The sequence below is a fragment of the Myotis yumanensis genome, unplaced genomic scaffold (assembly GCF_028538775.1).
Source record: "Myotis yumanensis isolate MYYU_CA2020_CCGP unplaced genomic scaffold, mMyoYum1.0.hap1 SCAF_6, whole genome shotgun sequence".
NCBI classification, from domain to species: domain Eukaryota; kingdom Metazoa; phylum Chordata; class Mammalia; order Chiroptera; family Vespertilionidae; genus Myotis; species Myotis yumanensis.
Window position 1 is genome coordinate 4,623,897 of NW_027223757.1, and position 16,147 is coordinate 4,640,043.

The following is a 16,147-nucleotide window of genomic DNA, read 5'->3' on the forward strand; positions in this document are numbered from 1 at the left end:
GAGACTGGCAGCTGCATTTTTGCTTCATTGATGGACACATAACGGACCTGAAACGCCTTGTGTGGGACAGTGCAGCCTAGGATACAAATGAGTTTCTAGAATCTTGTTTGTGGGTGAGATTCTCATGCAGAGGATAGCGAATATCATCCACTGTCGATATTTTGAGGCCCTGTGTATTAGACTACAGAGAATTATTCTGAAACTTTTTAAAGAAAGCATCTCTTTCTCTGTATTTCTTGTTTTGCATATTTTGGGTTTTAAGAGTAATGGAGGGAAGGAAATAGCTTCTGTCTTTTTTGTCTTCTCCACGGCCAGGTCTTCTTGTCAAGAAGATGCTGTTGGAAGCGTCTCAGAATCCAGAGATGAGCACTGTTATAGACAACACCCGAGGGATAATCTTCTACAGCGTCCCTCACCACGGGTCCCACCTGGCCGACTACTCTGTCAACGTCCGCTACCTTCTCTTTCCCTCGTTGGAAGTCAAGGAACTCAGCAAGGGTAACACTGATTTTCTGTCCTGAGGGAAACTGGGGTTGTGTTAATGTCAATTACCGGGAAGGGAGAAAAAAGACAGTTTCTAACCTGATGATATCATCTCGTTTTACTATTTGTATATGAATTGTGTTTAGACTATCATGGAAAATGTTTAGTTTACATTTGATTTTTCTTTGACATTTCCCTTTTTGCCTTAAGCCATTATTTGTTCAAATAATTTTAATACTATGTGAAATGTTTAAAAATTTAAAAGTTATATAATGTTTTGCTTTAAGTATAATTTCAAATTACTAATTAGTTGCTTTTTTTCATGAATTTGGAAAATCATCAACTGTTAAAATATGCTCAAGCGTTGAAGATTTTCACCTTATCAACTGTAAAGCATTATATACAGGGCGGGGCAAAAACAGGTTTACAGTTGTTCACATGGAAACTAACAAATAATAATACAAGAGTAAACTCTGTGTTTTGCATAGTCACAGCTGTCAACCTCCTTTGGCCCAGCCTGCACTTGCTTTCGTTAGTAAGCGTTTTCTTTTTCTCTGGAGGACCCGTGGATCAGAATGTGGAGCCCTTGGCTTGAGCTTAATGCGCCAGATGTCTTCTTATTCCTAGTTTCTCTCACCTTTATGCAGAGAGAGTTACTTTATCTTCTGAACCTTTCATTGAATTTTATTTTTTGCAGTCAAATTTTATTTTCATAAGCTCTTTCTTGTTCTTTGATCCATTATCTTTTGAAATCATTCCAAAGAGACAAATTAGTGGGGGGGTTAAGTTTCCCTGTTTCTTCCCCAGTCCGGTTTTCTGTTTGCTCCTCGGGTCTGACTTTAGGCTGTCAGCTTTCCTCTGATATCCGGTGCTTCTTGGTTGTCCTTTCGTACTTGAGGCTGAGGGACTCTGATGTAGACAGGCTTTGGTATGGGAGGCTGTGCTGTAGGGTGGGTGTGGGGTGCCAGCCAGCTCATGGGGGGGGGGGGGGGCCCGAGTCCCACATACTGGGGGCTGCTTCCTGTCAGCAGTAATGTGGGAGCTCTCCCCCCGACACTGGCCACTCAGTTCTGCGTTTAGCCCTCTACTCTCAGCTTAAGGAAGGAGAGACAGTAAAGGAGCCACCATCTGAATTAGAACCCTGATTTCCCTCTAAATTTGGAAGGTTGTATTTTATTGTGAATTGTATAAACAGAACCTGTCATGGTCTTAGTCTCTGTAATTTTACAGATTCTCCTGCGCTTAAGGCACTACAGGATGACTTTCTGGAGTTTGCTAAAGACAGAAACTTCCAGGTGCTGAGTTTCGTCGAGACCCTGCCAACCTCCATTGGGAGCATGATTAAACTCCACGTGGTGCCCGTGGACTCAGCAGGTACTCCCTCTGCAGAAACTTGTTGGCCATTAGATACCTAGTTGGTGATACTTAGCATTTAATGATAAGCGTCAGCTTTTATATTTAGTTTCTCAGTTTTAGGGAGATCTAGATTCTAGTCCTGTTATTCTTTTCAGCCACAGACTGACATTTCTCTGCAAACATATAACCTTGGTATTACCACTCCCCGCCCTTCATTTAGTTGATTAGGTGGCAAAGGTTAATTGGCTAACTCTAAATTAGCCATCAACAGTGAACTCTGTTAAGGTAAGAATACAAAACCCTTCTATTAGCTAGACTGAACGGGGCATTTCATTTAAAAGACTGTATGCAGAAACCTTAAAAAAGATCAACTAAAGGTATGGAGGCTTTAGTAAATAAATGGAAGATATATGGAATATTCAACAAAGATTTTGATGGAAAAAACTAATGTTAAAAATAGAGTTTCTTCACAATCCTGAAGGTGAGGGAATGACCAGTACCTGCTGCTATAGTGTATTGCACTGTGCCATAGGCTTTGGAGAGTAGGGCCCGAATCTTCATTCTCCTTGTGGCTCCTTGATGACTCCGTGATGGTAGGTGACCATGCCCGTCACTCCCCGGACTCCTCAGCTTGCTGTGAAACCCTTTTCTGATCACCCGGGAAGCGGGCTTAGGTGCTGTCCTGGGAGCCCGCAGCGCTCCCTGCAGCCAGGGACAGTGTGTAGCTGGAGCACTCGCTGGGTGGCTCTTTGGTTTGCATAACATGTTTTGTCCGAACCTCCTTACATGCTATCTAAGTAAAATGAAAAGCCTCAATACTCTAGTGAAACCTAAAGATGGTTTTTCTCCAAGAATGTGCCATAGGGTGAGCAGTTACTATTTAGTAGTTGGCGAGCTCAAGGAACAGCTGCTGGTATTTACCAAAAAGGACTTTGGAAGCTTAAACCAAAAGCAAAGTTAATATTATAGATTAACTGCTTGTGGTGACATAGCCTCATCATAATTGTGTGTGCTCCTCCTTCTGTGTCACCAGGAGGCTCTCTTCCTCCCACACCACCAGCAGCAGCCCGGGTATGGGTAGCATGGACCCCATGTGAGATTCCCATGCTTCATACCAGGACAAGGGAGCTCATTCATGATCAAGTTTTATAATATAAACTCTGGAAAAAGTGTTTCTATTATATTATAGTGATCAGGCCCTATTCACTCCTAAATTTGGAAGTAGGCCAGAACACAAATGAATTTATGAAACACAAATTATACCTGCTGAGAATCCTTCCGGGCATGGTTACTCAAATATAGTTTAGCTACAGTGAAACTTAGCTAAAGATCCCTTATCTTTTAAGAGTCCCTGCCACAACCAAGTGAACATTTAGAACTGAAAATCTGGCCTCTTTCCGTATTGATAGGGGAGAAGCTTACATTTTTACTTAGATGTTATTCACATTTTTGTTTTCTTCAGATTTAGGCATTGGAGATCTAATTCCTGTGGATGTGAACCACCTGAACATTTGTAAGCCAAAGAGAAAGGATGCCTTTTTGTACCAGCGTACCTTACAATTCATCCGTGAAGCTTTAGCCAAAGACCTTAAAAACTGACCATTACCTTCCATTTTTCATGTGAACACAGTGCAAGAAGCTTGGTGGTCTCTTTCGAAGCAATCATGCAGACACAGCCACTGTGGCATCAGCGTGGTCTGGAGCATGTTGCAGGCAACAACACTGCAAAGCACAAGCGCAGAAGTGGCGATCAAAGAAGGAAGGGCAGACGGATTCTTTCGATTACAAGGAGCTCCATGTGTGCCAGTTTATGCTGTGCGGTGTTGTCCCTGGTGAACAAGCTGCTGTGGGTAGAGAATACCTTTTGTCACCTGTGACCGTCTATAGCTTACCCTTGCGGAGCACTGATGGCTTCTGAAAGGATAGTGAATCGTCAGCTTACCATAACAATGCTATTGGGAGAGTACCTAGAATGGGCAGGAGAATGATCTAGAACATAAAAGACTTTTTGTTCTGGGATTCCATGTGCTGTAAATTTTTACTAACATGTAAGTGTAAACCTTTGTCTAACATGTTAACTGTTAGACCTGTTGCCAGTCATGGTTCAGTTCCTTGTATGTTTTTATTTTCATATGGCTGAGAACAGATATTTCTCTTCAAAAAATCTAGCTTACAGTAATTCTTTCCAGACTTTAGCTACCTATACTTGTATTTTTCCCAGATAAAGTAGCTAACCCATTATTGATCACAGTGTGAATAAAACTATTCTAAGCCATTATATAGATTAGTAATACTTAGTATCAAGATTCTCAGATTCTCTTGAGGCCAAGTAAAATATCCCTTTCTTTCCTGCTCCTTTGACCTCCAGCAAGTGAGAAATAGGAAATCATGTTGACTTTTTCTAAATAATGGCATTATTGAGATATAATTCACATTTCATAATATTTACCCTCTTAACTCAAGGTCGTTTATTTTTAGTATATTTACAGAGTTGTGCAATCATCGCCACTGATCTCAGAACATTTTTATCATCCCCCCCAATAACCCCATAACCCGTAGCAATCACTCCTCACCTTTTCTCCCCCCAGCCCTGGCAAACACCAATCTACTTCATCTCTATGGATTTGCCTATTTTGGACTTTCATATAAATGGAATTATACACTATGTGCCCTCCTATGTCTGGCTTCTTTCTCTTAGTATAATGTTTTCAGGGTTCACCCATGAGGAAGCATGTATCGGGGCTTCGTTCCTTTTTATGGCCAAGTAATATTCCACTGTATGGATATACCACACTTATTCATCAGTTGATGGACATTTAGATTCTTTTGAATTTGGGGGTATTATGCTGCTTGAACATTCATGTACATTTTTTTTTGTGTGGATGTATGTTTTTCATTCTCTTGGATGTATACTAGGAGTGGAATTGCTGGGTCTTATTAAGCTCACTAGAGGCCTGGTGCACGAATTTGTGCATGGGTGGGGTCTGATCTGGCCGGCCCACCCCAATCGAGGCGATTGGGTGGGGCTGGTTGGGGGGAGGGGCTGCGGGCAGTTGGCCGGCCAGTCCCACCCCCTGGTTGAACTCCCAGTCGAGGGGACATTTTGCATATTAGCCTTTTACTATATAGCAGCGGTTCTCAACCTGTGGGTCGTGACCCCTTTGGCGGTCAAACGACCCTTTCACAGGGGTCGCCTAAGACCATCCTGCATATCAGATATTTACATTACGATTCATAACAGTAGCAACATTACAGTTATGAAATAGCAAAGAAAATAATTTTATGGTTGGGTCACAACATGAGGAACTGTATTTAAAGGACCAGAAGGTTGAGAACAACTGTTATAGAGGATATAACCATTTTGAGAATGATGGACATTGTAGAATGGGATAGTCAAAGCTAAAACTGGAGTACAGAATCTAGAGGTAAACAGGTCATCAGCATCTAATGGTTTAATTATGCAACAACCTAACAAGTGACTTAACCACTGTGTTACTGTGTTGATACAGTGAATGCAATAGTTATTAGCTAACAATAGTAAGTAACAACAATAAATGCTAGCTATTGGGATGATATGGGGAGAAAGGGTAGATATATTTGGTTCATTTGCTTTTCCTGTTTTCCATGAATCATGGCAGGTAAAAAACATGGTTGAAATAATTGTTCATTAACTTAGAGTAATGCAATGAAACGCCACTCCTTAAAATCCCTAGATAGCTGTTATAGCTGTGCTTTTAAAATAAGGTCTGGGAGAGAGATCCAATGTAGTACTAGATTACATAGTTTTTCAGGCAAGTCACTTAACATTTCTTTTTATTCTGCCTATGAAATGGATATAAATGTACACAGGATGACTTCATCAGTTTTGTGATAGTTAAGTCAATGTTTTTAAAATAATCATTGCATGAAAAATACTTTAAGAACACAAAGTATGAAAACATGTATTTGAAATAGTTTCAAACTTAGACCATCAGTAAAACGCTCTGGAAGTTTGATCAGTTTTGTTTAAATACCCTTTCTGGAAAAAAAATTCAAATGAAGCTTCATAGCGCCTTCTCCCTCATGTGAAAAGTCACTTTTTATGATCTTGTATAAGAAGGAAGTAAACAGAATATAGGTGTTACAGAACAAATTACTGAAAGGAAGCTGTAAATATAGCTAGAATGAAAATGAAAAGTCAATTATTCTTACTTATAACCTATTTCTTTCTTTCTGGTTACATTTCCCCCAAACCTACCAGATTACATTGTCAGCCCTAAATTTCAAGGGCACCAAGTCCCCTTTACCCCAGGGTTTAAATTAAATGTCGCCACAGAAAGAGACTACAAAAAGGAGGATCATGGTACCTTTCTCGACAGCATCTCGACCAGTCACCCAGGTTACGCCGACACGCAGAATATGGTGGAGGATGCAGGCCTCTGCCCTGTGGATGCCTGAGGGTGGGGGACACCAGCATTTACTTCCTACTGAGAAAAATAGTGCAGTAATACAGTGATGTGTCACAATTCACAATGCCCCTCAAACTCAAATTCCTAAAATTTGAGTTTTAGGCATACCTTTCTGAATTTTCACTCCTTCGTAATATCAAATATATTGAATGAGTTTGTTTTTATTGACATTTGGTATAAAAATTATGTCCATGAAAAAATTGAAACATGTTCAATAAATGTCACGTTAAAGTACTTACTACAATTGATTGTGCCCTTGTATTGGATGTTGAACACTCCCAATAGCTAATCACTTAAAGTCTATTAGAAATTTGTTTACGAAAAGTGACATTTTATTATGAACTAGAGACCCTCTGCTGGCCTGTGCCCTCTCACAATCTGGGACCCCTCGGGCGATGTCGGCTAGCTGGTTTCAGCCTGATCCCCTCAGGCCCAATCCAGACAGGAGGGAGCCCGATCCTGTGTTGTGCATCTGTCCCATAGTGGTGGTTGTGCGTCATAGCGACTGGTCGACCAGTCATTCGGTCGCTTAGGCTTTTATATAGATTACCTTAATAGAGCAGAAGACATAAATCAGTTTAATATCTAAGAAATTTTCAAATTTAGAACAAGCCATTTCTTGTAAAATTTCCACTTCTTAATCTGTGTTCAACTTGGCCTTGGAGTTTAGAAACATGGCCATGGAGTTCAGTACCTGGTCCCCGAGTTGGGAAACACGAAACTTACTAGAATCTGATTTTAGTTTAATCCAAACTTCACTGCATAATCCATGGACGCAGACAGTGAGGTGGTGAGGGCCTGGGGCCAGGGGCCAGGGTAGACTGGAGGGGATCCATGGAGGAAAAAAGGAGACGTGTAATACTTTCAACAATAAAGATTTTTAAAAAAGAAATGAAGCCATTTCAACTGATAACACACAAATGCTAAAGATCACAAGAGACCAATATGAACAATTATACATCCAACTATCTCTTAGGAAGATAATGTTAGACCCCCCCCCCCCCCCCCCACACACACACCATTTATAAACTATATTCCAGGTGCTTTGAAGAGTTTCTGTTAGCCCAGGCAAAGCCTGTAATTTTTTTTTTTTAAATAACACATGCTAAATTTTTTAATGTTTTTTTAAAAATTGATTTTTAGAGAGATAGGAAGGGAAAGGGATAGAGAAACAGAGACATCATTGATTGGCTGCCTCCTGCACGCCCCTTACTGGGGATCAAGCCCGCAACCCAGGTATGTGCCCTGATGGGGAATCAAACCAGTGATCTCTTGGTTCAATGGTGGATGCTCAACCATTGATCCACATCAGCCTACAAGGCCTATAATTATAACCACTCTAACACAGATTTGTTTAGGTTTCCGTTGCCCACTATTATCTACAGAATAAAATCCTAAACTGTCACTTAAGGTCCTCTGAAGTTCTTTCCCAATGCTAACATCCTATCCATGTGCATAAATCCACTTTGCTACTTGTCAAATCCTTAATCCTCGCCACTCAAATGTTCCCTGGCCATGTGCTCACAATCACTCATTTGTACTCTCCTACGTCACTGAGTTAGAGGTGATTCCACAGACACAAACAGTTGGCCTCGTAAGGGAGTGTCAAACCTCTCTCCCCCACGACCTTGGAAAAGAAAGTATCATAACCAGCGGTTTCCTCCTCCCCAACCGAGCCCAGGGCTGTGCAGTCAGGTCAAAGGACTTCAAAATGGTACTTACTGGGCAGGAAGGACTAGCCATCTTTATTATTTCGAGATTGTCAGTATATTCTCATTCCTGAAAGTCATCAGAGAACATTTTTAATATGTTTTTTGTATTAATTAGCTGAAAACCAGCCTAGACAGAACATGAACATAGTTTACTCTCTTCTGCCTCGACATAGTAACGCACTCAAACCAATCTAGCAGTCTAAGATCGCAAGTTTGTTATAAGACCCCACAGAAAATGAATTCTCGCATCTCACATCTTATAAATATTACAGCTTAAAGTTATTATGTATGGTGTCATAGTGGTCCCTCCTGGCATTATTCAAGTCACAAATTCTTAACCAAATTATTCTTATGCTTTTTCAACTCAGTCTGATGGTTGGAAAAAAAACAAAAACAAACCCAAAACTCAACAAAGGAATAACTAGCAGTCACATTTCATCCAGAACAGAAGTCTGGCCCAAAAAAGCTAGCCCAAGATTCTCTTCATATCTAATAAGAAATAGGCAAATTACAAAACAAAGACAAACCATTTAATAGATTTTTTTTTTTTTACAATTTCAGTACAAATGAGCACTTCAAATAAACATTACAGGGTTTTTATTAATTGCCAGTCAGTCAATAAATAATTTTTGTGGCTTTCCTTTCTGATGAAATAAATCACTTTGTTATAAAGAGAATGTTTTAATACATTACTTTGCTTATACACATCAGGAGCATTCCATTAAGTGTCTTGAACTTCAACAGCTTTAACACTTTTACAGGAATTGCTTAGACAGATGTCCTAATTCCAGTAATTTACTGGAATAAATTTTAAAAATAGCCAAGAAGTCGGAGATGACATTGTACCAGGGAAGACAGCGATTGAGTCATAGATAGCGTGTTGAGTTGTAAAGTGCCTTTCCTAAAACACGGGACCACAGTGAACTGCAACGACTTACAGAAAAGTAATGAAATAAACGACAAGGTCACAGTAAAAAGCCCCGCGTGGGAGCATCAAAAAAAACAAACCCAAAAATACAAACCCCACAGAATGACATTCCCGGATGCAGCTGCTCACTGGAGGTTATTCAACTGCCTGCCCCTAACCTAGGAAACCTACAGCTATGAAGCATCAATTTAAAAAATAAATAAGGCAATGCTAATTGTCTTCTTAAGAGGAAGTTGGTATGAGAGCCTCATGCATCAACTCAAAACCCACTGAACGTGAACACCTGTGATTAAATAACATTTGTTCAATTCTTCATGTTAAACTACTCGTCCTTTTTCTTGTGGCCTGCGTCCCGAGGCCCACACAGTTCTGTGTGTTACTACTTCCTGTTGGATTCCTAAGTGCTACTTGTGTGACGAGCACCTGTCTCCATTGAGATTCAGTTCCTGTACCACTCACTGGCTACTGGTTTTCTAGAACAAAGAAGTAACTTGAGAATTAAGCCTGTTCCTAGCATTGCAAGCAACTGTTGTGGTACTGACTTTCCCCTGCTTTTCTAACTGATGGTTACATGTATCTGCTTTCAAATTCACCTCCTTTTGGTGGGAAAAAAAGGTTATAGAAAAAAAAGAGTGATTGCATCAAGAAATCTTTGCTTCCATTTCTAATTATTCTCTAGTAGCAACTGAATGCTGCAAATCATTGAACTTCTCCAAGCCTGCTACCCATCCTGCTTGCTTGCTTCCGCTAACACGTTCAAGGGTTATGTTATTTATTTGCACTTGTTAGAGAGGTAAAAATAATATGAAACACTTACTACAGAAGGTGTCCTAACACCTTAGGCCAGAAACACCATCTTTTTTTTGACATGTCAACTCGTGTATTCTGTTTATCTCGATGGGTCAGTAATGCCTTTTTCTTTGCTCAGTTTTCAGATGAAGTGAAATAATGTGGTAGTTTTGTTTTTGTCTTGAGTGCCAGATGTAAATGATCTGCAGTGTACCTTGATAGTGGCAATGAGAAATAATTCTGAACACCCAGAGGTCTGATCAGTAAAGAGAGAGTGGTATTCCCTGGGCAAGACCATCCCTGCCACCCCAACCGTTAGCATTGAGTGTAGGAATTCCCCGGTCACCTCAGGGGTAGCCCAGACTCATTGCTGTGTGACCCTATGACATGAGAGGCTCCTCCGGATGGCATGTGACACACTAAGATTTCTGCCAGTGAATTAGCAAAAACATCACATCTGCTCCAAATGAAACTCTAGGCCTTCCAACATTGTTTTTTCAATGTGGAGCAGTATGGCGATTTCTTTTTAAATGATTTCATAGGCCAGCAGTGGTGTTGGAGACGTACAGGGAAGACGCAGGTAAAAAGTAGACCTAACAGACATATAGAGTAGCCAGTCCGGAGACGCTGCCTGGGTTTCTTATGTAAAAGGGGCACATGGTGCGTTCCTTCCTGACGCTGCAGCCACAGACCAGGCTAAAGCAGACAGTCATCACAGCGTTCTCACATGTGTGCGTTTACCAGGTACAGACGAGAAGGGAAGAGAAGAATTCACAAGGTTTCCTTTAAAAGGGGCTCGATAGCATGTAAACACTGGTTTATGCAGCCCACCAGGGCTCAGGGCTGGAGCAGTCTATGGGGCGTGCATGTCGGAGACAGGACACAGGAGTCTTTAGCCGGGTTAAGCTCGGGTGAAGCTGATGGCATATGCTTCAGGGCCCCAAAAGTACAGACACCGTCTCCCACACGGTCAAGGTTAATACAGACACGCACATAAACAAACACCAGGGAGTGGGCAGCCCAGTCGCTGGGTTGACCTCTTTGCTGCTTCTGTCTCTGACTTTTCTAACCTGGTGCGATGCGGGCAGGTACGGCTCTTCATGGTCCCAACTACCTTTCAGTGTGATCCTTACTTTATGCACCCACCCCCCGGGTGATGCACCAAAAAATTACTCTGAATCTGTAAAATACAAACGAAATTAAAAAACACCACAGACACACGTAAATGGAACAACCATTTAAACTTCGACGGGAGGGAACTTAGGCGTTATCCACTAATTCCCTTTTCTAAAACCCACACGCGGACTCTCGCAGGAAGGCCTCCTTCCCAGGCCCGAGAGGAAACTCGAAATGCACACGTCTGGAATAAAACATACCGCGGTGGCTGAGCAATAACCTTATTGAATAAGAGACACGATTTTTGTAAACTACACAAGAGGGGGCAGAAGTACGAATGTTGCTTCAGTGCCTTACATAGATGTCTCTTCTGACGGGGGGTTGAGGCCCACGGGCTTTTCTCTATAAATCGATGCCTGACGAGGAAGGCAGGCGTTCTGCGAGAGCGCGCTGTCCACGGCTCCCACTCAGGTTTCCGCCAGTGGGTCGAAGACCTGCAGCACCGTCCTCTTGTCCGTGTCGCTGATGGCGGCCCAGTGACCCAGGTCTTGGTGCCTGTGCTCCGGGGGCGGCTCCTCCGCGGCCGAGCCACTGACCTGCAGTGGGGCTGTGTGCGCCCTCCTGAGGTTCCTGGTCCCCGCGTCCAGGGGCTCAGAGCTCTTGGACAGCCAGGCGCTGTTCACCAGGTTAGGGTGCTGGAGAAGGCTCCAGAAGGGGTCCTGGCCATCACCCAGGAGGGAGGCCGCCTCTGGTCTGGGCTCCTTGTGGCCATCAGTCTGGGCGCCCCTGTCGGGCTGGTGGGCAGGGGGGCCGTCGCTGCGGAGGCCGCTGCGGGCCAGGTCCTGGAGGAGCTGGCTGTGGGTCTGCAGCACCTGCAGGTGGAAGGCGGCGGGGGCTGACTTCTTCCTCCTCGGGGGCACCAGAGGCGGGACCCCCACGAGGGGTGGCGTGGCCCCAGCAGGGGCGTCGTCTGGCGCGGGCTTCCTCTCGGCGCCTCTCCCGGGCAGAAGCGTTCTTGGTTTGGGAACAGGAGGGACTGTCACAAGAGGAGGGGTTTCGAGGCTCGTCTCCGGGGGCCCGATGGTGAAATGGACAGTCTGTTGCCCGAATTGTTCTTCCGGCGACGTGGGCTGGGGAAAGGCAGGATAAGAGAGTGAGTGAGAAGCCAGCGTGGGGCCCGGGCATCCGCGCTCAGCGTCAGCCAGGAGCCGCGGGGGACATTCTAGCAAATGCGAGAGCTGAGAATGTCTGGGATGCGGCCATGTGACGGGGGTGGAAGAACACGGCAGAAACACACACATTGACCAGGAGAACCGCGGGGCCAATGGAAGACGAACTTGAAAACCAGGGCCACAGGAGTCACCGAGACGGGCCCCCTTTGCTCCCTGAGGAGAAGGGGTGTCCCCTCTCCCTACGGACAGCAAACCCCGCTGCAGCTCTCGATCGAGGCCGCGGTGTTGCTAATTCACACACAGATAAGCAAACGAGGAGTCACCTACGCCCCGGCGTTGGGCTAACCGAAGGACGCACGGTACGCTGGCTCCCGGAATCTTGGTGTTTAAATATGGAAGAACGGAAACATTTACACGGACACTTCGCTTCCTTGGTTCCAATTCAAAACCACCCCAAGGACAACAGCCGCGCGGGGCGGAAGGAAGCTCTGTGCCCGCGTGGCCGCCGGCAGCTCGGGCATCGGCCGTCAGTGGCCGTCAGTGTTTCCTTCGCTCCTTTAGGAAACACGCGGCCGGCACAGCCCGTCCCGCAGCCCCCGCCGCCGCTCCTGCGCAGCGGGCTGGGAAAATGAACTCGTTTCTGCTCCTGGCTTTTAAGACAAAAGACATAGCGAGGACGGGGGGAAAGAGGAGGAAAATGACAGATGCCACAAGCCAAAGCGGGCAGAGGAGACAGCGAGCTGGGTACGCACGAGGCGCCCAGGCCCCGGCTCACACGTCCACGGGGGAAAGCAGAGGTCATCTGTCAAGACCGGCGAGGGGTTACCGAGTGTCCGGCACCAGAACACTGAGGTCAAACGGAAGGTCCAGATGCCTCTAGAGGTGCCAGTCTTTGGGCTGCTACTGTCCTGACAAACTCATGTCTCTGAAGCAGCAAGCAAGGCGGGGAGGCTTGGGAGCCAGAGCAGAACACAATCTGCAAGAAAAGTGGCGAGAAGAGCGGTGGGACGGCCCGCGTCCCAGGCCGGCGCGGCCAGGACCCCGTCATTGTTCTTCTAACGCAAACAAGACCTGTCCATGCGAAACCTGCACGCACGACACAGACCACACACAGACGGGAGTTCCGGGAACACGTGGGATCGGGCCTCCCCCCGTGGATCGCTGTGGGGCTCAGCCTCAAAGCCGTTCCTGGCGTGGCGAGAAGTCCCTGGCCTTTCCGTGCAGCCAGAGCCAGGGATACGGAGGAGAAAGCAATTGCCAAGCATCTTCCTCCAGGATGGGGCCGTCCAGGGACTCAGGAGTGTTTATGGAGAGACAGACTCAGCAGAGATGGGATCTCATCTCACCAGACGTTCGAGCAACTGAGGGGTGAGAGGCAGCTGCTGCCAGCTCTTACCTTCCCGGTCCTCCTGAAGGTCGGCTTCTTCATGGCAGGCACTCTGGGCGCGGGCCGGCGGGGCAGGAGCGGGGCTGCCCCCACCGTGGGCTCTGGCTTGGAGGACTCCTGGTCCCTCGGGGCCGTGGTGTTTAGGACCTCCCCTGGGGGGCCTGAAACACACAAGTGCATGGCTGAAGCACCCAGGACCAGGCAGTTCGCTGCGCCATGAAATCTTTAGATAATCTACGTTCTGAGGGTAATTTATTGATGCAATATATTTCATTTTTTTTTTTCTAAAAAAGATGCTTGAGGGTTGTCAGGACGAACGAGCTAGCTCTGGCCCCAGCTTCTCGTGCTCACCTCCCAAGCAGGGATGGTGAGCTGGGTCTGTAGTGGTCTCGACGGGGGACCAGTGACACCCTGACATCACATGCAGATGCGCGTGCGCTTCTCACGGGAGATGACCTAAAGCTCCGTAAAACCTCCGCAGGGCCCGTGATCAAGAAAATGTTAAGTTCAAACTCCAGGTAGGTTTCAAAGTTCAAACCTCTCCTGCCTTCACATCCATAGCCTTAAAACACACACACACACACACACAGACACAGGCAATATGGCCTGGCCGGAGTGGCTCAGTTGGTTGAGCATCGTCTTGTGCACCGAAAGGTTGCTGGTTCGATTCCCAGTCAGGGCACATACCTGGGTTGTGGGTTCGATCCCTGGTCAGGGCATGTAAAAAAGGCAACCAATTAATGTTTCTCACATCAATATTTCTCTCTCTCCCCCTTCCTCTTTCTAAACATGTCCTCGGGTGAGGATTAAAATATATCTATATCTATATCTATAAAAGCCTAAGCGACCGTCTGACCATTCAACTGGTAGCTATTACACGCACTGACCACCAGAGGGCAGGCACTCAATGCAGGAGCTGCCGAGCGACAGCAACTTTGCAGAGTGCCCTCTCACACTCCAGGACCCCTCGGGGGATATCTGACTGCCAGTTTTGGCCCGATCCCTGCAGGCCAGGCCGAGGGACCCCACCTGCTAGAGGGACCCCGCTCACTCCGCAGGTGCCCTTCGAGCCCCGGCACTGCACCAGGTGCGGCAGGCTGGGGAGGGACCATGGAAGGTTGGCTCCAGGGCGTGTCTGGCCCATCTTGCCCAGTCCCACCCAGACGGACACCTTCTAACTAATTTACTTTCAATGTGCACGAATCCGTGCAATGGCCTTTAGTAGTAATATAATTCACACACCATAAAATATACCCTTTTAAAGAACAGTTCTGCAACCATCACTGTCTAATCCAGAACATCTTCATCACCCCCACAAAAAAACCCCACACATACCCATAGTACTCATTCCTCATTCCCTCCTCTCTCCACCCTGGAAACACTAGAACATTCTGTCTCTAAATTTGCCTGTTCTGCATGCAGTGTGTGAGTGTGTGTGTGTGTGTGTGTGTGTACACATAGCATACTATCTTCAAGATTCACCCATGATGTAGCATGTATTAGTACTCCGTCCTATTTTTATGGATAATATTCCATGGTATGTTTACACCATGTTTTATTTATTGGTGGACCCTTGAGTTGTTACATACAATTATAGTTATATTTAAAAATGAATAAAAACAGCCTTGACCAGGGAGCTCAGTTGGTTAGGTGTCATCCCAATACAGGGTTCAATCCCAGGTCAGGGCACATGTAAGAATCAACCAATGAAAACGTAAGTAAGTGGAAATATAAATTGATGTTTCTCTCTCTCTGCCCCCCTTCCTCTCTCTCTTTAAAATCAATTAAAAAATATAAATTGATGTTTAATAAATACTTATTTGAAAATACATTTAAATTAAAAAGAGACCACTTGAGATGATGTTATCCTACAACAGTGCTTCTCATCCTCATACTTTCTTCCCTCTTTCAATGTTATTTGAAAATTCCAAATAAGTTAGATATCCTGACTGAAAACAAATCAACAACAGTCAGTTGTATTGCATGTGGCTTTTCAGAGGGCATGCTCTCTCCCCTTCCAAAATCCAAACAAGTTAGTGACCAGTGATGTGAATGCAGGGGGAGATTCTAAGGTAAAACATGACTCACGGGGGTTAAGTGAAGTGACAGCAGTTACGTGAACAGGCAGTTAAATTAATTGTGAGCTCTTTGACATCAAAGAACCTACAGTTGCTGGTGACTTAAAAAGTGGGTTTTGTGTCCGGAACAGGGATGTGTACCTCACTCCCCCTTCTTCAAGCAGGATGGGTTAGCGCCTGGAGCACTAACCTTTTCCAACATTCATCTTTATGTCAATCTCTCCCTTAAGTACTTCTTAACAACCCTGGGATTCTTTTTATATACTTACTGAATTTTAAATATATAACTTTAAATGGACAATACATCTTAGCGGTGGAATTCTACAAAATGTTGCTAATGGGAGCTTTCGTTTAAAACTGCCTTTAGGAAAGAATTATTTTCTCCTCTAGACCCCGTTTAGCAGGAAGATGAAAAGGAGAACAGGAGCTCCCCGAGGGAGGAGGCCCCGGGAGCACCTACCGCCTCTGGCCTCCAGCAGACACCGGATGGCGGCCTCCGCCTCCCGGGCGTTGGTGGTTTTGATCTGCTTGACATTGTAAGGCTTGCTGATCCCCGTCCTGGCCTTGGGCTTGGGGGCAGATGAGGAAGAGAAGCGTTACTAACACAGGCAGGAAGCAGCCGCACCGGCCAGCTCCCAGCCTACTGATTTGCACCTGGGCCGCCAGCCGGCGATGAAC

At 45.3% G+C, this 16,147-nt stretch overlaps 2 protein-coding genes across 5 annotated transcripts in view; one reads left to right on the forward strand and one right to left on the reverse strand.

The window, feature by feature from the left end:
* The window catches only part of SERAC1 (serine active site containing 1), a 35,118-nt gene extending 27,995 nt beyond the window's left edge, over window positions 1-7,123 (forward strand). For all 4 annotated transcript variants that reach the window (XM_070417408.1, XM_070417406.1, XM_070417407.1 and 1 more), the window contains 3 exons: window positions 316-498; window positions 1,714-1,857; window positions 3,302-7,123. In XM_070417408.1, coding sequence (XP_070273509.1) covers window positions 316-498; window positions 1,714-1,857; window positions 3,302-3,438 — 464 coding nt within the window. In that variant the 3' untranslated portion in view covers window positions 3,439-7,123. The remainder of the gene's footprint in view (window positions 1-315; window positions 499-1,713; window positions 1,858-3,301) is intronic.
* A 931-nt stretch (window positions 7,124-8,054) lies between these two features.
* SYNJ2 (synaptojanin 2) overlaps window positions 8,055-16,147 on the reverse strand; it is a 52,209-nt gene continuing 44,116 nt past the window's right edge. Inside the window, exons 24-26 of the mRNA XM_070419073.1 lie at window positions 15,930-16,038; window positions 13,401-13,552; window positions 8,055-11,962 (exon numbers count right to left, since the gene is read on the reverse strand). Coding sequence (XP_070275174.1) covers window positions 11,300-11,962; window positions 13,401-13,552; window positions 15,930-16,038 — 924 coding nt within the window. The 3' untranslated portion in view covers window positions 8,055-11,299. The remainder of the gene's footprint in view (window positions 11,963-13,400; window positions 13,553-15,929; window positions 16,039-16,147) is intronic.